General features: G+C 35.3%; 1 protein-coding gene across 3 annotated transcripts in view; it reads left to right on the top strand.

The window, feature by feature from the left end:
- The window catches only part of Asb5 (ankyrin repeat and SOCS box containing 5), a 47241-nt gene extending 26893 nt beyond the window's left edge, over positions 1 to 20348 (top strand). For 2 of the 3 annotated variants that reach the window (XM_047549980.1, XM_047549981.1), the window contains exons 2-7: positions 10852 to 10931; positions 13948 to 14055; positions 14701 to 14851; positions 15016 to 15150; positions 17313 to 17504; positions 18293 to 20348. In XM_047549980.1, the coding sequence (XP_047405936.1) occupies positions 10852 to 10931; positions 13948 to 14055; positions 14701 to 14851; positions 15016 to 15150; positions 17313 to 17504; positions 18293 to 18420 (794 nt within the window). In that variant the 3' untranslated portion in view covers positions 18421 to 20348. Of the gene's footprint in view, positions 1 to 4554; positions 4631 to 10851; positions 10932 to 13947; positions 14056 to 14700; positions 14852 to 15015; positions 15151 to 17312; positions 17505 to 18292 lie in introns of those variants that run through there. The other variant, XM_047549982.1, reaches the window with a different exon arrangement.
- Positions 20349 to 23042: the final 2694 nt, after the last annotated feature.

Below are 23042 nucleotides of genomic sequence, written 5' to 3'. Positions count from 1 at the left end.
TTTTTTTTTTAAGTTCTGGGAGTATATCAATCCCAGAGCCTCGTGCATGCTAGGTGAGTGCTCTCACTGAGCCAACAGACCTAGCCCCTAGTATCCAATTTAAATAGGGCCTCTGCTCTCATTCCACTAGGCTGATTGGGAAAATCATCTTTTCAATAATGTCTTCTCCCATCTCCCTTAGAGCTTGTGCAAAGGTTAGAGTGAAGGTTGATATATTTAGGTAGCACAACTGGTCTTCTTTGTACAAGATTCCTGCTGATAAACAAAGTGGATATATCGATTTTATCCTTGGGGAAAAAGTCCAACAAATCTGTTGCCTCCATTCCAATCTTAAGGCATATGACTCTGTCCTGAATATGTGGACACAAGAGCCTAAACCCTGTCTTGTTCCTGAGGTCTTATTAACTCTCAGGGGCATGACCTAGCATAGACCTATATTCTTTCTATTTCTCAGGACCAATATGAAAAGCCTATCTGTATTGCTCTCTCTCTTTCTGCACTTTATCCGTCCTCTCTCACACTTTTCATCCCACCTCTTTATTCTTCATTTCCTTCTCTCTCCTTCTCTCCCTACTATTGTAGTTTCTCCCTAACTAGAACCTCTTGACATAATCTTGAAGCTTCTTCAGCTGTTTAGACTTCATAATCTTCTGTAAACCAAGTAGGAAAACCAGAAAATACATATACACCTCAATGAATCACTTTGCAACATGAAAAAAAGAATTGAGTGGGGAAAGATAATATGAAACTAGAAAGAAAAAAGTTGTTTGAGGGAGCATGCAAATCTGTGGAGATACCATTAGAAAAGAAAAGAAAAAAAAAAAAAAAGACCTAACCCATATAATAGATAATCTCCAATTAACAGGGTAAGAATGTTAGACCACAGTCAGGAGGCATTAACAACTTTGAGCTTGAAAATGGAAAGGTCCTAGTAGTGATTTCAGGCAGCCATAAACTATTGTGCAGGCTGGGATGTGTACCCAGTGTTGGGCATATAAAATGAAAGGGATGCCTTTCCCTGGTTTTCCATGTAGCATCATATGGACTACCCTGGGACTCTAGGTATTTGTTGAAGTTTAATTCAGAAGCAGTATACAGACAAGAAAGGTGGGTAGACACTGGTGTTAGGAAATCATTTAGGAGGTTGTGGTTCAACCTAAGGGGAAAAAGAAGCAGGCCATTCAGAGGATCTTTGGATGATACTGTGGATGAGAATAGAAGCCTTTGGAGTTTATCTGACTAAAAGTAGATTCTCTAACTTCTGTGTTTGGTACTGACTATTGGAAGGGCACAGCTGGAAATACACTGACCAGTTAATGGAGGCTTTTAGAAATAGTCAGGTGAGAAGAATGGTGGTGTGGACTAGGGTAGTAGCAGTGGAGGCTGAGATGCAGTTAAGAATTTGGATTACATTTGAATGGTAGAGGAAAACAGGTTTATTGGTGTTGGCCTGTGGGATGAGAGAAAATACGGATTATATGAAGGATTTTTAACCCTGATGAGTAGAGTTGCCATTGAATAGAAAGGAGACAAGGAGATTTGGGGAGTATCAAATTAAAAGGTCAACCTTTGCACTGTTTGTGGGAATGTAAATTTGTAAAACCACTGTGAAAATCAATAAGGAGTTTCCTCAAAGGACTAGAAATGGAACCACCATGTGACCAGCTATATCATTCCTCAGTATTTATCCTAAAGAATTAAAGTTATCATACTATAGCAATAGATGCATACCCATGTTTATAGCAGCACAATTCACAATAGTCAAAGTATGGAACAAGCCTAGGTATCTGTCAATGGATGAATGGATAAAGAAAACAAGGTATATATACACAATGGAGTTTTATTCAGTCATAAAGAAGAAAATCTGTCATTTTCATTAAATTGAATGGAGCTTCAGAGTAGTATGTGTTAAATAAAAAAAGCCAAACTCAGAAAGTTAAAGGTTGTATGTTTTCTCTCACACATGGAAGCTAGAGAGGAGAAAGGAAAAGAAGAGGGGCAGATCTCATGAAAATGTAAGGGAGACTATCAAAATAGAAGAAAGGGACCAAGAGAAGAAGAGAGGGGAGGGAAAGGGGAAGTAGTAGGAAACAGTATTGACCGAAATGTATTATAGTATCATGTGCATGTATGAATATGTAACGATGAACCCCACTATTATGTATAGTTGTAATGCACCAGTAAAATATGGAAAAAAATTACAAAAGAGAATTATATCTACTAAAAACAAAAGAAAAATTTAAAGGTTCAGTTTGGGACATGTTAGGTCTACTTGTCAAGTGGAAAAGTTGAACAGCCAGATGGAACTGAAAGTCTCAAGTTCAGAGATGACTGGTCTGGAGAAATAAAATTGGGGTAATCAATATGTAGACAATATTTGTATCAATAGGAGTAGAACAAGCTTCCTCAAGAGTGAATGTAGATAGATGTGGGGACTGAGCTTGGGACAAGGAAGATCCAAAGGGGAAAAGAAGGTGAGCAAGAAACAGCTGGGCCAATAATAACAGCCTACTTTTATACACAAACCAGTCAATGTACATAAAATTTCCTTAAAAATTATTGTGCTTAAGTGTAAAACCAAATTATTACTGCTAGGTGATAGAGGGAATGATAATACTGTTAGAACCAATGGAGAAGCTAAAAAGAAAAGCTGATGAGTTTGCTTTTAGAAATGTGTTGAGAATTCAGCAAAATATGTACGCAAATGCTAAGGAGTAAATTTAAAATGGGGGAACTGAAATTTAGGGGCAAAATCAGAATTTTTTGTTGGTTCATTTGATCTGGGTATCAAACCCAGGGCCTCATGCATGCTAGGCAAGCACTCTACCACTGAACTACATCCCTACCCCAGGGAGATTTCAGGGTAAGAGCTCTTGATTGTATGGTTATCCATATGGATGTGGTAATTGTCCCCAAAATTTGACCATTTCCTACTTATTTCTATCTTCTACAGACCATAGGCAAGAGGAAAAGATAAGGTAAAATTTCACAATTCTAAATAAGTTATTCATCCTTCTGTTTATAAGATGTAGTTAAAAGCTCATGGGGGGGAAGACATGAAAATAATTGTTTAAAATGGAATTTGGGTTGTACTTGTGATATTTCAAATGGGTTTGGTACGATGTTAAGTACTTTATTTACATTGACCACAACCTTTTGAAGTAGAATTTTCTTTATCTTTACTGTTAAAAATTTGAGTTCCAAAATGTTGACTGTAAAGGGTCACATAACTGGTAAACATCTACCCTAGGATGGGAACTCAGATCTATCTTTCACCCAATTTCAGTACGTTCTGCTCACAGCACCAATGATCAATAATGGATAATTGGGATGACAGAATGATCTCCAACAGTGGCCCTACTTTCTGAAAAGGATCTTAAAACTCTGTTTTACTGAATTTTGGATATTCCTGGGGGAAACTACTATCTTTGCTTGTTGAAAATTTAGTTTTTTCTTTAGATAAACTATAGCAGTGCATTATCTTTTTTTTTTTTTTTTCCTGTCTGAAGGGCTCATAAGCAATGAGTGATAAGAAATCAATTGGAGTAAGTTGCAAGTCAGTTTAAGTTTGTGGATCTTCCTGTAGCAACTAGGGACAGCTCAGTCTGGTGGTTTCACACATGGACTGCCATTTTTCTGAGGAGCACTCAGAGAGTTGGTGAGAATGGAAAGACAAGGACAATCACTGGCATTTAAAACACATTACTTCCCCCTTACTAATCATGTTCCTTATGGATTTCTCAAGCTCTGCTAATCTGATTGCCCAAATGCTTACAATACCAATCAATAAATGCCTGGTGACTTATTTGTAAACTTGGGAGTAAGGATAGGCCAAATGGCTGGGCCTGAAGCTTATGTGCTAGACATTTGGGGGACAGCTGTAAAAAAAAAGAAGATATGAAATTACCTACTGTCTTAAGAAAGATCCATGCAAGTTAGGGGTCTTGAACTTAAGTCGCATTTGCTTCACAGTAAATCTGTCTCCACTGTGAAAAAGATACGATTTAGTATTTTACAGCTAAGAGAGCTATAAAATGTACTAAAATTTTTCACTGAAAAGAAAATGTTATATGAAAATGTCACTGTTTCCTACCTCCTTTAATTCCTTGTTTGAGATAGGTGTCCTGTGTTTCCTGTTTTGAGAACACTAAGGAAAACTGGGTGTAACAAAACTCTGAAATACCTCTGATCAGTGCTGTTAGTTGCTGAATGTGTTCACATCTTATTTCCATTGATGGTGCTAAGCTTCAGAACAAGTAAAGGCTTTCTTAATAATTAAATGGTTTCACCATAGCCACGGACCAGATTGAATTGAAGTGCTTTTATTTCCTTGCAAGGATTATATAGTAAGGAGGGAAAATAAATTGGACCAGTAATTTATCATATAAACAAGAACTGTCAATTAGAAAAGTGTTGCTTCAATTTGGAAAATAAGTCAGATATTCAAAAGCTGTTTTTCTTTTTTGGAGGTGAACGGTCATATTACAAGGAGCTTAGGGCTTCTTAAGATGGCCGTAGCAGACTAGCAAATGACAAGTGATTTTATTTTTCGTGCTGATATAAAAAGATATGAGTCGGATCTACCTCAACAGTGGCTGGCTTGAAGTGCCATGGGGAGATGGTGATTTAGGTATGGTATAGACCTTTACGAAACTACTCATATTTTAAACCATGAATGTTTTTGCTAGAGCAATGTGATATTTACAAAACAGGGCAGGCTTTCACCCTGTAAATTATGTACCAGATGTCTGGGAACTAGTGTTGTTTCTAAATATAGGCAGAGTCACCCTCCTGTGTAGCTACAGAGCCTTAACAGTAGGCACTTGATTAACATGATGAAAGTTGCAGATATTTTGTAAAACAATTTCACACTGAATAATTTATCCTAAAGAGTTAAATTGAACATTTTTTTTAAGTAGGGGTTTTGTTTCTTTTATCCTAGGTACTCTATTAAAGTCTAACACAGTTGTAAATCTACTGGACAGTTATACATGGAGAGATTTATATTTTGTTTGATCTTGAGAGAGCTTATTAAATATGATATAAAGCCATATCCCTATTGAAAGGTAAAATATTTATTATTGCATGTATTTGAATAGAAACCTGTGGTTGCTAAATTTCAGATTTTGAAGGGGAGAAACAGTATAGGATGAAGACTTACTTCAAAAGAGAACTTGGAAAATGATCTAGTGCCCTTTGATTCTTGTGTTACCAGATTACAGAAGTTTTCTGAAGAAATTACAAAGAAGCAAAATGAGGTGGAGTTGCTTGGGAGTTCAGCAAGCAAAATTCAAAGCAAAAGGCTTTCTTCTTTGGGGGCAGACATGCTCTATAAATTATTCCTTTCATAGGTTGATACGGCTTTATTTCTTATTACTTAGGAAAGAAAAGATGTATTTTGGCCTTTGTGTGACCGTTTTTGAAATGATCATTTTCCTTTTCTTTCTCTCTGTTTCTCTGTAACACCAGCAAGTAATGCAAAAATTGTTCAGAAGGCTAATGTAATCGTTTTGAAGAACAAACACATTAGAATGCAAAGACAGAGAGTGGGCTGGGAGGAATATCAAGTAGCTCTCAGCTGGAAATATTGTTAGCTTTGTTGCCCCATAAAGGTCTTAATAATATACTGGAAATAGGTCCAAAATGAATTGAAAAGGCCATTTCCTCCAGGTTTCTGCCAATCCCTGATTCTGGTTAATTGTCATGTTAGCTAGTGACAGTGGAATAACAGCAGCAATAATAACTCAGCATCATATAATTTAGCATATTTTCTTGGGGGGTGCTAGGGATTGAACCCAAGGCCTTATGCATATGAGGCAAGTACTCTACCAACTGAGCTATATCACCAGCCCTCTTAGTATGTGGTTTTTAGAGGTAAAGGTAGTAAAGTTTATTAAGTCATTATGCAGGAAGGGAAAATCTGATCATTACAAATATTGCAAGTTAATTTAAAACATATGTTTAAGCACTGATTATTTAAAATTTTAGTAATAACTTAACCTAGTGGTTTCTCATATGCAATTTGGAAAATTAATGTTATAATTTTCATATTTTCTTGTTTAAATATTCACAATGAAAATTGATATATGTTCTAAAGTTCTTAGGGTTTCACTCTGTAATCAATGTTGTTAATGATAAAACAAATGAATGCATATGACTTATAAACATCAGGTTTCGTCTTAGAAGCTGGAACTCAAAATGTGATCATTCCCCCAACAAACATTGTTTATGATGATGAATTTTGCATTTTACTTAGTGAGGACATAATGTTCCAATTTTTTATAAATTATTAATTTGCCACCAAATTTTGTCCGGTCAACTAATATTTAATGGTGTGCATTATTACAGTTCTGCTTTGAATCCAAGATAGCACTGTTGTACACTGCAAATAAATAATACACAAAAACTAATACTAGTAATTCCTGTTGCAACTGAAAACTCAATTCATTGTCTGGCTTACTAATTTTTCTAGATAAGCAAGGAATAATGTTAGGAAACTTTAAAATATATATCTAACTATAAATAGAAAAAATATAATTTAGTCTTCCTTTGAGACTTAGAGTGTGTTAAATTTTACAACTCAATAGTCATTGCTCTGGGACTCAAGATAAACCGGTACATGAAACTCAGTGGGACTGGTACCTTTTCTAGGGCATACTTAGGAATTTGCTTTTTATTTTCTTTTATAAAGACTTGATATGACTTAATCTTCATTGATTTTTTTTTTATCCTGAAATTGGAGTATGGAAAAAAATATAGTGAAAAGGAATATGGTGAAACAGGCTGTATTTTAAAGTTTTAGGAGATGATTAATAAAACCTGAGAACATAATTGAAGCTTCCTGAATATCTAAGAAATATATCCAACATGAGAAAAATACCTTTAATTTGAATCCCACAGAACAAATGAGTTTTTTGTTTTGTTTTGTTTCTTTTGCAAAAATATAGAAACTTTCCTATACTGCTCAGCAAATCTTATCTTGTCACAGCAATGGCATACTTTTACTAAGAATAAAATAAAATTGCTGTTTAGATTAGAGGGGTGTTGAAAGGAAAAATAGACCAATGAAATAAACCAATAAATTTCCAAAGAGATTTATAGTATTATCATTTACTAAAATACTTAGCATACTGTGTATTGTGTGCATGTGTGTGTTGAGAAGGCAGTATTACACAGAATTTAAAATATTATCTCCAGGGGCTGGGGTTGTGGCTCAGTGGCAGAGTGCTTACCTGGCATGTGTGAGGAACTAGGTTTGATTCTTGGCACTGCATATATATAAATAAAATAAAGGTCCATTGACAACTAAAAAAATATTTTAAAAAATATTATCTTCAGAACTGAGGTTACAGTTTGAATTTGACGTTCATAACTAGAAGCTGTGTGACCTTGGGTGAGTTACTTAACTTCTCCATGACTTAGTTTCCTCACCTTTAAAATGGGGATAATAGTTGTGCCTATCTCTAAGGATCCATGGGAGCATTAACAAGAAAACTTGTGACCAGCAATTTGGGCAGTTCCTGACACATGGTCAGGACTGAATTAAGTGTTTGTTTTAGTCAGCTTTTTCACTGCTGTGACTAAAAGACTTGACAAGAATAATTTTAGAGGAGGAAGAGTTTATCTGGGGGCTGACAGTTTCAGAGGTCTCAGTCCATAGATAGCAGGCTCCATTTCTCAGGGCTTGAGGTAAGGCAGAACATCATGACAGGAGAGTGTGGCGGAGGGAAGTGGCTCACATGGTGATTAGGCAACAGAAAGAGAGAGCTCCACTTGCCAGATACAAAATGTATACCCCAAAGGCACACCCTCAAAGACCCACCTCCTCCAGCCACACCCTACCTGCCTTCAGTTACCACTTAGTTAATCCCATCAGTTGATTAATTCTCTGAGTTAAGCCTCTCATAACCCATTTCTCCTCCAAATCTTCTTGCATTGTCTCACACATGAGCTCTTGTGTTACACCTCACATCCAAACTGTAACAGTGTTCTTTTGTTTTTATTTAGTCATTTTATCAATGAGGAAACTAGCTTTTCTCAGCTCAGGCTGTTGCTGCCAAGGTTGCCAACAGTGCTCAGAACTTTAAGGCACTTCCAGAACGTTTTCACTCATTGCATGAGGACCCCTTTCCAAACAAGATTGAAGTCTCCAGCTGATAATAACTATAGTTTCAGTATATTTTGAAAGAGAAAAATCATAACAACCAGAAACCTGTCACAGGTATTAATTTCATTAATTTCATACATTTGAAAACTATAATCCAGAAGGGTGCAGTGACGTGCTACTGTAGTCCTAGCTATTTGGGAGCCTGAATAGGGAAATTGATAACCCCCAGGAGTTCAAGTTCAACCTGGACAACACAACCAGATACTGTTTCAAAAAAAAAAAAAAAAAAAAAAGAAAGAAAGAAAAATAATAGTAATAATCCAAATATATTCAGGACAACTTCAAGTCTGTCAAGGAAGGTAGGTTGTATTATGCTTGTGCCTAATTCTCAGGATGGGTCTCTCTGACCCATGTATAACCATAGGATAAAGATAAGCCTAATGGCTCCAGACAGTTTTCTTATATGAACTGCAGAATTTTTGGAATGATAAGAAAACTAAGGTTATTTTTAAAATAAGCTTTAAAGTATTTGACCTTAAAGGAAGAATTCAATATAGTCTTGACACTGTAAAATAATCACTCTGGAGAGCAGGAAGAACTTAAGAGAGGAGATGCTCCATAACCCAGATCCTTAGATATATGTGATAAGACTGAAAAGTACTCATCTAAGTTTCTGCTCAGGGAATCAACAGATTTTTGAAGCTCTTTTTCATTCCTACAGAGTACGTTTTACACATTGTAAATTATACTTAATGAATACAATGCATACTAGTTTTCTGGCATTTGCAGGACCCTGAGAATTGAGTTCTACTGCTTCTAGACACAAATTCCTGGGAGGTAACTATCACCAAGTTATTGACTGAGCATTCTGTTGCTGGCTTCCATAAAATAGGTATCATTATAGTTTCAGGGAATCCTTGAAGGCAGCTAATTACTTTCTCTACAGTAAATCACTCTGAATAAGCCCACAGAAAAAACAAAGGCCCACATCACTGGACAGGGCTATGACTAGAATTATCAGTCGTGAGCTTAGATAGAATATGTGGACCTCTACATTACTTCATTTTTCCTAGATTTTATTTCCTCAACTTTAAAATAGAAATAGTAATTGCATGTACCTCATATCATTGTGAGAACTAACTGGAATACTATACATAGTGATTTTACTACGTATAGCACTGTGTGCAGGGGCTAGACGATGTACTTAGTAAATGCTACTCGACATTAGCTGTTATGATAAGTACTGGTAAATCAACAGTAAGAAGACATACTCTATCTCCTCTCCCTTAGGATTTGTATTTCCAATAAAATCCTGTAGTATCATTAGACATAAAAAGATGGGTGATTGGCACTTCTGCTCTCTGCACCAAGCTCACTGGATTGCTTCATTTACCTTGTGTTATGTGCCCTGAATTTTCTTTAATGGAATTAATTTGAATATAACCTACAGTGTGGTGGTGAAGCTCTGTGGTAAGACTATAAAATAGAATAATAGGAGGAATCATGTATAGATTTTTTTCAAAGCACAGAAAGTTGGGGATAGGAGATGGTTTCTAAAGTACCTTATTCTACTGCAGCTGTGTTTCCAATAATTTTCTTAGCCTATTTAAACAAACTTTAGAAGTGCTTTTCATAAACTTGTATTTCTGATTACCAATTAAGTAAGTTTATTTATTGTGCTAGAATCAAATTTAAAAATATTTTAATTTATTGCATCCTCTGGATTTAGAAAGTGGGAGAAAAGAGGTAGTAGACAGGAAGACAGATATTAGCAACCATAATCATCTTCTGCTGGGAAGTTTTTTCTCTCTCGCTAGTGTTGCTTTATGAGCCAGCGGTAACCTTCAAATGAATTTTTTTTCTGGTGTGCATAATCTATTCATTTAATCACATCAAAACCTCTAATATTACCTCTCATGTCTAGTAAATTGAACCAACAGTGTTGGTCCTGTTTAAATTACAGGAAAATCACTGTGCATCAACCTGGTATATTTTAAAAACCACCTAGGTGACCACAGGGTGAGGAAAATGGGAGGGGAGGTTGGGCCTTTGAGTGGTGGCTGGGTGCCAACAAGTACTGGGGTAAAGGAAAGGAGGATTTCTCATGTGAAGAGACCAAAAGGTGCAGAAGACATAGAAGAAGAAAACTTGGGGGCTTATGACAGGTCAGCGCAGTATCACCAGAGCATGGGTTGTAGGGGGAGGGTCATCCGCACCTGTCACATGGACAGTCAGCACCAATTCAAATGCAGCTGGCCCTGTGCCCCTTCAAACCTAGGAATTCCCTTTTTAGGGCCCACCTAGACCGTTCCATATTTCAGACTTGGGTTCCTTGGCAACATATCGTACCTCATGGGGTCAGGGAAGGCTAGGAGTATGGAGAGGTGAGTATTCTGGCTGCTGTCACTGCTAAAAAATAAAAAATAAAAAATTCTGGTTCTGTCTGAAAAATCGTGAAATAGAGGTTATTTTTTTGGTGACCTATCTGGTGACCTAATCATTATCCTCTTTGGAGAACAACTCGATAGCTATGGTTGAGTCTGAGGTAGATCAATTGCAGAACACACAAAACTACTTATTTGGGTCCTTCTGGTAAAAATCAAATTTCCTAGCAGGTAGGAAAAGTGTGTCTGGGTCACCTTGTGGAATGCTGAGTGCGAATCATTTATATGACATGGGAATTGATTGAGCCTATTAGGGTTTGCTTTGACTCACTAATTTTGGTTTTCTTTCTCTTTTGACAGGTTCCTGGGCAGATCGATCACCACTACATGAAGCTGCAAGTCAAGGTCGTCTCCTTGCTCTGAGAACATTATTATCACAGGTAAAATATTATATATAGTTTAGACATGCCCCCTTCCCAACAGCATAGGACATCGTCAAAACAAATCAATTCAAAAACACTAAAATTGCTTAAATTTTACTACTGCCCTTTTAACTTGTGCCAGGCAAGTCAATAGTTTCTCATTGATCTTTGAAATTACTTTATAAATATTTTGGTATAATCCTATGTCTTAGTATTTTAAATTTCTCATATGGTATATTGGTTCATTGATAGAAATTTAAGTAATTAGTAATTGGATGTATTATTTATTAATCGTTCAAAATATGCTTAACTCTGTCTATTGCGCATAGCTGATCGGAGACTTAATCACATAACAACCACAAAGGGTGATTAGACTAGACTAGATTCTGAAACAATCTTTTTGTGACATGGTAATCTGTAATGTGGGGAATTGTCTATGAAGGCAATAGAATGTTCATTTCTACACCTGCCTGCTCATCAGACTCACCAGAGGAAAAGTGGAAAGAGATTCCTTCTTGAAACAGGGTACCTGGCACTGGACTGTGCATTTTATTTTTTTAAGATTCCCTTCTGATTTAAATATACACCCAGTTCTAGGAGTCACTGTACTAGTGTTTCCCAGTATCAAAGGACAACAAAGAGTCCCATGGCCCAGTTTAAATGTCACTGCCTAGGGCTCAGGAGACCTGGATTCTGGGCTGGCACTAGGGCTGACCCACTGTCTATCCCAGCTCCATTTTCTCATCTGCAAAATGAAGATGTGCATGAGACGCTCTCTTGGGGCCAACCAGTTCTGTGACAACCATGTGACTATTTTGTTTTGCTCATCCCTTGATGAGAGGGAAATATGCCCTATAAAAAGGTCAGTAATTTCAAATGGTAATCCCTCAGAGTGTCACGCAGGTCTTTGAGAAGAGGGCCGTCCTAAGGTATTTCTCAATGTGTATCTCCTATCCCTCCGCAGACCAGCCAAGAAGAGTGTGAAGCTGCCCCAGGGCGCCATGTGGAAGGGAACCTCGACCTTCTCACATGCTTGTGTCACCCGGCCACTCTGCAGCAATCTGGGGCAGCTCTCCAAATCTGCTGGCTAGCAACTTGAAATCTTTGCAGGGATAATTAGAGGATCTTAAAAATTTCCACTTGCTAATGACAAAGATTTGGTGTTGTTCTCTATTTGTACCTTCATTTTCTGATTCTTCATGTCCATTCTGGTAACTACAGATTACTAATCTGTAATATGTTAGGAGGATTTGGCCTGAAATTCTTCCTTAAATAAGAGTGCTTAGTATGTTTGTTGATAGACAATGAATTACTAGTGACAGCAAAAAGGCAAAGAATGTCATGCCCTAGTATTTAACTATTTTAGTCTTATAGGGTCAGTTTAATGGAAATACAGTTAAAAAGTATTTACTTAGTATTGACTGAAAAAGAAAACAAAACCTAATATTTCCTATACACTGGGTGCTATAATGATAATTGCTTTACAGGTTTCATTTCATTTAATCCTCATGATAATCCTAAACTTCAAAAGATAAGGTATTTGTCCAAATCACAAAGGTTACTGCATAATGGAGCCAGGCTTTTAACTCTCTGACTCTATAGTCAGAATTCTTAATCCTGGTCTATAATTTAGTCATATTCTTTCTAGTGATAGAAATTCACAAAGCAGTTTATTAAATTCTATAGTATTTACCCCCCAGTCTAGACTGACTTGTAATTTTGTAGCCCTAATAAAAACTAGTGATCCAGCCTATAAATAGTCTTTAATTTCACACACAAAAATCCAAACAAAATAAAGACACCTCCCCCCAAACAACAACAACAACAACAACAAAAAACAGTTAAGAAAGCAAAATTAGGTCAGGTGCGATGGTGCATGCCTGTAATCTCAGCAGCTCAGGAGGCTGAATTAGAAGGATCATGATTTCAAAGCCAGCCTTAGTAAAAGTGAGGTGCTAAGCAACTCAGTGAGAGTCTGTCTCTATGTAAAATTCAAAATAGTGCTTGGGATTTGACTCAGTGGTCTAGTCCCCCTGAGTTCAATCACTGGTACCAAAAAACAAAAGAAAGCAAAATTTTAAAAAATACCAGAACCTGTTGAACAAAATACTTAAAATATTATTATTTCACAGCACAATGGTACTATAACGTTGGGGCTAAGAAGATTTTTTTAAAAATTTTAATTTTACATATTTATGGGCTATAGTGTGATAATTCGATACATGTATATAGTATGTAATAAGCAAATCAAGGCGGTGTTTTCATTTCCTTAAATATTTTAAACAATTTCTGAATAACAATAATTCTGCCTATTTATGGAGTACAGTGTGATATTTCAATTCGTGCATATATTGTATACCGATCAAATCAGGAGCAATTAATATTTCCATCTCTTTATCATTACTTTATATTTGGAAACTTCCTGCTCCAAAGGAAATGATCAGCATATCCAAGAAATACCTTCACTCTTATGTTGATTGCAGAACTGTTCAAAATTGCAAAGATACAGAATTAACCTAGATGCCCATTAATGGATGAATGGATAAAGAAAATGTGGTACCTTGGAATATTATTGGATTATCAAAAAGAAAGATATCCTATCAGTTGTAATACATGGAGGAACTGGAGGATATTAAGAGAAATAAATCAGACACATAAAGATAAATACAGCATGCAAAAAAAGCTAAAACCATCTATCTAAATGGAGAATAGTGATTACTAGAAGCAGAAAAGGGTGGGGAGAGGGAGGGTAGAGGGACACCAGAACATAGGTAAGTTCTAGTATTCTAGGTCACAGTGGGCTGATTTAGTTATGATATGTGTAATACACATTATGAATAACTACAGGAGAGGAGCTAAGGAGTTTTGGCAACTGACTGACTCTATGGCATTCAAACTGGCCAATCCTACTGAACCGGAAACTGATTTGCCTGAGATTCTTTGATCTTTAAAATGTATCATTCTCTAATGACATTTAGGGAGATGATTTCATACAACTCTTTGCTCACCTTTCAAAATGGTTTGTCATGCTTAGGGTTATAATGTGAATGCTGTCACCATAGACCATGTCACCCCATTGCACGAAGCCTGCCTGGGAGATCATGTGGCCTGTGCCAGAGCTCTTCTGGAAGCTGGAGCTAACGTAAGCATTTTTCTTTTCTGTCCTTCTTTCTCAAAAATAACAGAATAAAAATAAAGCCCTTGAATTGCCTTTGCCTTCTCGTTACAATCTGAAAAGAACTTCTAACAATCATATGAATGGGTGACATGGCATAATAATATAGAATATTCTTTAGGTTATTGTTTGTTTTCATAACTCTAAATGAATACCTTCAGGCCTATAATATTGGCTCATTTTTTTCAATGATTTTCCTCAGATAAATTCTCAGAAATAGAATGACCAATTTTACCAATTTAAACAACCACAGTAAAGAGGCTTCAGCACAACTTTTGTCAATATTATGTTTTTTTTTTCATTTGTTTCCCCTCACTGAAATTTATCTAATCATTAAATTCATTTTTGTTCAATAATGGAGATTTTTTTCATGCTCTCCACTGATTGTATGCCTATTTCTGTGAACTATCTGCCATATTGTATTTCTATTTATTCACCTCTTGAAGTTTTAAAGCTTTCTTATTGATCTGTAAGAACTAAATACACTTTGTCATATTTATAGCACACAGTTTCCTAGTTACTTTGGTTTGCAATTGCATATCTTGAAAATACATAACTAAGTTAGTTGCGTGTGATTCATAAATCTTATTCTTAGGTTTTGGTTTGATTTAGGTAAATGCAATCACAATAGATGGCGTGACTCCGTTATTCAATGCATGCTCACAAGGCAGTGCCAGCTGTACAGAACTTCTTTTGGAATATGGTGCCAAGGCCCAGCTGGAATCCTGTCTTCCATCTCCCACACATGAGGCTGCCAGTAAAGGTAATTTAGAGAGGGGATTAAGTGAAAAGGGAAGAGAGCTCCTTGACATTCAGTGTTCCATTTACCCTTTAGTAAATTACATTTTAGGGGGAAGCATGGTTGAGGTGCTTGTGTGTTGGCGGGTAGTGAAAGCAAGAGTGAACTCATCTCATTTGTGTTGGCAGGTCACCATGAATGTCTCGACATACTGATATCCTGGGGCATAGATGTTGACCAAGATGTTCCTCATTTGGGAACTCCTCTCTATGTAGCTTGCATGTCACAGCAATTCCATTGCATTTGGAAACTTCTTTATGCAGGTACTTGTCTTTAAAACATTTTCCATTCGTTCCTTACATAAGCAGTTACACATTTCTCTAAGTATCTTTAAAAGTTATATCTCATTGCTAATAATGTTTTCATTGCAAACATTTTCCCTTATAAATCCCGTGTGAATATATAACCAATAAAAAAGAATCTCAGTCTTTATGAAAATACTTCAAAGCTCACAGATTAATATACAATCTATATTTTGTACACACAGCATTAGCAGACATTTGGATATAAAGGAGCCTGAAAGCCCTCCTTATGAAAGATCATAAAATTAAGATCCTCAAGGTTGAATATAATGTTGCTAAATATGTATATATCTGTAAATAAATCCATGAAAAGAAAATTAAGGGGTAGTGACTGCTTGGATGGTCTTATAGTCTACCAACCATAAAAACTCACATGTTTTTAATGAGTCTTTATGTTTTGTTCTGTTTACTCGAAAAGAATTACTACTCTTTCCCACTTACATGAAATGACTCAAGATTCAGCTTTAGCCCCCTGAGAAACATTCCTATTATGTTGAGACCATAGTGGTCTCTACCACCAAAGGACTAGGAGCTCCATGAGGATGTGGATTATGCCCCCTTCCCACATCATCCCTCTAACACAGTCCTTCCCTCTCATGGGTAGTTGCTTAGAATATACAAAAAAAAAAAAAAGAGAGAGAGAGAGAGAGAGAAAATGGATATATTTCTATGGTACTTATTGTTTATGATAGTCAGTTGATTCCCTAATACATTCAAACATATTTTAATAATAACCCTTTTATATATTACTTACATTATCTTATTTATAAATTTCTTACAAGCAGAGTCAGCTTCTATTATTTTATTCTCATATCTAGAGTCTTAAACATGAATCCTGTTATTGAGTTGGCAGAATGTTATTTTCTAGCCATGCTCTCCCATAAATTTGGAATAACCATTGGACTTATGCTTTCATATCCCTGATTTTTTTAATAGAAACATTTTATAATGGGCTTAAAAATATTGAGAAAGTGCTGTTAGTAATGGCTGATTGATTATTATGTTCATGCCCCATTCTCTCATAAAATTGAATAACCAACAGAGTCTATGCTTTCTTTATGAAAATTTTGCTGTGGAATGTAATTTTCCCACTAAACATTTTATATATATTTTAAAAATATTGAAAACTATTATACTTATGGAAATTTGAAAATAGCAGAAGGGACATAAAGAAACACTTAAAATTTACTGCTTCTCATATAGTTCATTAATTTTTCAAACAGCTTCAGCAAACAGAGTTGAAAAGAACTTACGCATTTTTACTGGTAGGCATTTCTTGGTGTTGTAACCATTTATGTACCAGAAAATGGGATTATAATCTTACAATTTTAAACATCATTTTTTTCATCATGCATGCATTAAATGATCACCATGTAAGGATACAATAATTATGCAATAGGGAAGTTTACATTGTAGGGTTGTGAGCATTTTTAAAAAATTTACTTTGCACACAGATATCATTGATGTACTTTTCCACTTGAGAGGCTCAGTGTCTATATATTTATTGATGGAATCTACACAAGTGAAAAGTGGCAGGGAAATCTGTATACATTTTACCTAAATGGATCACATGTCTAGATTCATGACTTTTCTAAGAAATCAAAGACCTCTATTATCTTAAAATAAGTGAAAAGAAAAAAAGTGATAAACTCTTGAATAATCCTAAGAGCTGTCATCTGTCATGAAAATAGATATGTGGGAACTTAATCATGCCCTGTTTATATTAATTAATACAATTACTTTTGGAAACATTTAAAATCTCTTTATTATGAGATCTTTCAAGAATACAATAAAGTATTTGAGAAGAATATACCGTGTGTGTACCTCCCCATCCGAAGTTACCACGCTTAAGATTTTTATACATGTAATATGTGTATATGAGAAATATACATGATATATGTTAATATATATGCCCATATAAAGATATATGTGTATATATAAAGATATAAGAAGATATAAGATATATATATGTGTGTGTGTGTATATAAAGAAATAAGTCATTACAAAGTAGAGGTCCCTTTTGTCCCCTTCTTCAAGGACCTTCCCTTTCTTCCCCACATAGGAACTGACTCATCTAATAATTTTTTTGTGTGTGTTTGTCATTACTCCTTATTCACGTGTAGGCGCTGATGTGCAGAAAGGCAAATATTGGGATACTCCGTTACACGCTGCTGCTCAACAATCCAGTACAGAAATTGTAAACTTACTATTAGAATTTGGAGCAGATATCAATGCCAAAAATACAGAGCTTCTGCGACCTATAGATGTATCTATATCTAACAGTATGGTAGAGAGAATACTGCTTCAACATGAAGGTAAGAAAGACATATGTGAACAAAAGAATATTTGCCCCAAACAGATGAAACTGAAAGACTTTTTGTTGCCATGTAAAATAATAATGGCTTATAATTTGGAATATTTTTCATGGAAGTGGAAATATTTTCAACTTATCTACAAAGATAGCATGATAATTTCCTTTTTTCATCATATCCAAATGTTCACATTTCTCTGTTTAAATATATTAAGCTTGTTTTGACAATGCATAATATGTAGTTCTGATATAATATCTGTTAATTTATATTTGGAAACATGCCCCATTTTATAAGGGCATGTGCCTTCTGCAATACATTGAAGAAACATAATAAGGAATGATTTTAACACTTAAGACTCTTGTTCTAAAACAGAAATTGTTAAGCCTGGTTCAGAGACTATAATAAAAGTTTTCTTTAGCTTAAATGTTAAACTTAAGGGAAAATGCATAATTTTTAAATTTCTCCTTGTAATACATAAAGCTTTTGGGGTTTTTTGATTTATATCTCCTTCAAAAAGCACAATTTCTTTCTGAGGCTTTTAATGCAATGATTCTTTCATAAGATTGAAGATGATAATGTTTTAATGAACATGCATGGCATATATCTCAATTATAAGATCTCATAAGTAAAAGTAACATAAATGCTTACATAAAGTTTCTTAGTATACTGGTCATACTATACTCACTTCCTAATAAGCCTTGTAGGATCTTATGATGTCATTTCATATATCTTGCCACATATAAAAACTCATTTGAATTTTAATTAACAGAAATGTTCATGTCTTTTTGTAGCTACCCCAAGCTCTCTTTGCCAACTCTGTCGACTCTGTATCCGAAATTGCATAGGAAGACCAAGATTGCATCTTATTCCACAGCTCCAGTTGCCAACATTATTGCAGAATTTCTTGCAGTATCGATAAAGCAGTAAAATAGCTCTAAATTCTTTGAAAATCAAAAATTTCTATTTAATTTGCATAATGAGTATTGCACATTAAAAGTTGCTAAAGCCAGGGTAAAAGTGAGTATGAGATCACCCAGGGAAGCAGTAAAATATCACTTTTCATTTTTAGTGTACTACTTAGTACGATCATTTTAGGATTTTTACTGTGTTTGAATTATGATACATTTAAAGTATCCATACATTTGTAGCTATCCCAATATATCCATTGTTGATTTAAAAATATGAGAAATTCTCCATTTTATCCTTTTTTTCCAGAGTGGAAAAGAACAAATGTGAACTTTTACTGAAATTGTAATTATAAATTTAATATATTTGTATTATATTCAAAAGATCTATGCTCTCCAAATAATGAGTTAACTTTAATTTTGGCTATGGTAATTTATTATCTGTGTGTTTTTGATATTGACACAAAACATGAATATAATTTAGAAAAGAGTAAACGTGCTTTTTGAAATAAAGATGATTCTCATTGAGAAAATCCACTAGGCTGAATGTGTACATGTGGTTAGAGTGATTAATTCATAAAGTAAATTGCATTCCTCTCTGCTAAGAACTCACAAGTCATTTCTCCAGAGTAAATGGACCTGTATAAAAACTAGCGAACTGAAAGTTACCACTGCCCTCTCACCCTGATATCTTTAGATCATGCTCCTGTTAACCCTTTCTGAAGACCTTTTCCAGAGTTGCTTCTTAAGGTGTCTCTTCAATGCTTTCATATGACTTCAGTACTCTTCCATGTCAAAAGTTGTCAATACCCATGGTACCTGGACTGGAGTAAATGCACTTCATAGCCAATTGATAAAGAGGACCTGGATTATATTCTAGGGATCATCATATCAGACCAAGGATAAAAAAAACTCAAGTTATGGAGTTTTTAAAGAAAATTAAAAGGAGGTGTCAGTTAGCATACCTAGAGACTGTAAAAAAAATTTACCCTATATCCCCTTCCTTGTACTTTTTATAACTCTAGTTTCTAGTGTAGACCTTAATAGCAGCATCTCAGATTCATTTCACACAAAATAAGTATTCATTCAGTACACCGTACTTGCAAATGATAACAAAAGAGAGTGTTGTATAAAATAATTACTAAACTAGTCCCCTGCAAGGGGAGTACTGTTTTTATTCTCTTTCATTTTAATGATACTTGAGTGCAAAAGGAAAAAATAAAATGTTGTACAAACTTTGTAACTCACATTAGATTTGGAATTATTATAGAGTTAGAAATAAGATAATCAAAATACTTATAACTGTGTAAAGAAAGGGAAAATATCTTGATAAATTTCATAGATGTATCAAATTTTGATATAGTGTTTTGGCTACTGTTTTATTAACCAAGGGTCCATTTTTCTCTCTCCTCTTAGTTCCTTAAAGATTATGGGGAAATAAACTCATATTGTATAACCTCAGAGTCACTAAGTTTGCATTTTGAGAAAATATCAGCTGTTATTAAAAACATGTGTTAAGCTTTTCAAAAATATAACTGCAGCTTTTTTGTTGAACAGTATCTCCTATGTGGCTAGGGACCTTTAAATGTCTGTTTTACAGAAATCTCAGTCTAATATATTTGTAATGTCCTCATGAATAATATGCCTTAAATGGATTTTTATTAGAAAATAACTTCATTAAACATAAGTAGCTATTAAAGGTGTTTTTTGCTAAACACAAGTTTTTACTAGATTTTCCCTGAGCTAGTGGTAAAGTTTTAAATTGTAAAAGTAATATAATATGTCCCTCTTCATTAGTCTTGTGTCAATAAGAGAAATAAATATAGGAAATTAAAATGATACTTAAAATTTTTCATTATATTTGTGTCTTGTATCTTAGCTTCAGTTGATTGTTTTATAAAAGAAATGCTCTAATTTAAATGTATCATATATCTGTTAACATCAAGTGTGAATATTAGCTCTTGGAATAAATGACTTTTCTGTTCTAAATAGTATTTTACTTTACAAGGGAAGGTAATAGAGGATATGATTCCATTGCAATAATCTTTTTCAAATCATTATATCATGGGCATTGAGGTAGAGTAGTGCAGAGAAAAAGTCAGTATCTCAGAAGTCTTCTAATCCAAATATATTTCCCTCTTTCTATCTCCCCCCCGCCACCTCTCTCTCTCTCTCACACACACACACACACACACACACACATATCCAGGGGTAAAACTCCTCAAAGGCAAAGAACAAAATAATTTACTATTTAGCATAAGATTAAAGAAATACAGTGAAATAATTACTATAGCTAGACATTGGGAAAACATTTACTTTTAGGAGAAAGGATTGAACTTCTATTATTTTTATAACCACAGCATATATTTGATGTTTTTGAGAAAGTAAAGAGAAACATAGGCCTGATCAGAGATGAAGTTTTAAGTATATCTACTGATGTCTTGATTTTCCATAATGGCACTGAACCCAGCTGACTGTAGTTCTCTGTCCACAAAATGACTAAAAACTTATCCCCTTCCTTACATATTACACTCTTTGTAACTCTAATTTATTTTTCTTCTTCTTCTTTTTCTTGTCACTTACAATTTACCTTCTCTTAAGGCTTACATTCTCTCTTAAAAACAGAAGTAAACATTTCAAGCTTTCAGGATTGATGGAAGGAAGTTTATTCAGAAGATTATTAGTTCCCCATCTGCTCTCTGACCTTAAAAAGTCACATCAGTGTCTGGGTCAGAGACTGGGTCTCAGTTTTTCCAGTTTTTTAAATGATGGGTTTCTTTCCATTTTAATTCTACATTTAAATTCAACGAGTCTTTTGACAAGTAACTTTGGGGATTCAAATATGTTTTAAAATTATATTTAGTCTATGAAAAACAAGTATCATGAGTACAAATCTTATGAATCACATGCTCATGTTTGCAAAACGTCTATCTCAAACACGACTTAGTTTTTATCTCAAGCTTGACTCTCACCAAGTGAACTCTGGCCATTTCTGTGTGTAAACTCCTTCAATCCAGTGCTTTTAAATCTCTTCTGGGAGATATCCCAATTGAACTCAGCCATTCCTCCTTTCTTCCTGGGATTGTATCTAAGTTCCGGAATAGTTTTGTGAAATTCATTTTCAAAGGGAATGCACATCTGCCAGCATCTTTTCCCTGAAAGACTCAGTGTGTTGTGAGAGTGAGTATTTGGCAGATAGTAGAGGGGCAGGGATTTGGTCAGATCTCAAAGGGTCTTTATATTGATTTAAGAGAGTTCAAAGTGTGAAAATCACAAAACAGACTCTCAGAACTAATATGCCTCCTCATCTTTGCAAATATTGTTCTCTCTGCCTGGAACCTCCCCTACCTAGATCTTATAACTACTACATTTCCACCAACAGTTAGCTAAAAGAAAAAAACCCAGTCCTTTCAAGAAGCAATTCAAATCCCCCAGTTTGGTGGTGTGTCCATCTGCTCTCTTTGGGACCCTGTGCAGACCTCTATCCACATTCTTAAAAATATAGAATGAACTTTTTATTGCTTGTCTGCCTTCTCCATAGACTGTGAGTTCACTACAGGATGCACTATCATATTCGCACCGTCCTCCTCCTCAAAGACTTCTCTACATCTCCTTCCCCTTAAGGATTACAGTACGCCTCTTCAATTAGCAAAGACAAAAACTGCTTCCTCCTTGCCCACTTGGGATGCACGGAAAGATATAGCATCCTTCCTCTTAGTGTTAGAACCAGAGAAAGGTGATGCTAAACTAATTCAACTGCTTTCTTAATCATGCTCTTCATTTTAAAGATTGAAGGAAGGCACTTCATTAACAAAGACTGCAATGCAGTCATTTGGAATGGAGCATCCGAACAGTTAGGGATCCCTGACACCAGGTCCTTCAGATCAGTTACTGTTGAGCTCTCCCTAACTCCCTGCCCTCTGCATTTGATGTTAGATGGCCATCCCTCCCATATTGCAGGAACTTGGGACTTAGAATATAATTTAAATTCTGGGGAGTGATACATAATCAGACCTGGATGACCTTCCCAGGGATGCTCTTAAATAGTAAATCCATCACAGAGCTATTCATCTTCATTGAACAACATAACATATGCCTTGAAAATGTGTCAGTCCTATAGCCACTATCAAGTTCAGCCATACAACGTGAATCATATGCAGTCTCCTTCTACAGATGACTGGGCATTTTCCCCAAGTGCACACAATAGGCAGGAGGATGATTTGTGGTGTGGATTGAATGGTGAGCTGAGCCAGTGAGATTCTGATCTAATATGCTGAAAAAAAAAAAAAGATATGCCCAGGAAGAGAGAGAGGGGGGTTCTGAAAGCCACAGATTTACACTGATGCTGTGCTTCTACATGGAAAAAAAATTGACCCTGAGAGCAGACTTTTCATGGACTTACCTACCTGTTCCACTATTCTGAAGCAACACAAGCTGAGGTCAATAGCCACAGCAGCAATAAATAAATCTCAGAACTCACAGAGTTCGCAGGAAGACAGAATATCTGAGCACTAAACACAAATTCCTCACTCAGCATTTCATATACCACCCTATTCTGTTCAATTACTAGAAATAATGTTAGTGATTCATTCTCTCTTGAAACAAAATAGATAACTAAAGCATGCCATCAGAATGA

Source organism: Sciurus carolinensis, chromosome 4 (assembly GCF_902686445.1).
Source record: "Sciurus carolinensis chromosome 4, mSciCar1.2, whole genome shotgun sequence".
NCBI lineage: Eukaryota > Metazoa > Chordata > Mammalia > Rodentia > Sciuridae > Sciurus > Sciurus carolinensis.
This window is presented reverse-complemented; position numbering and strand designations above follow the sequence as displayed.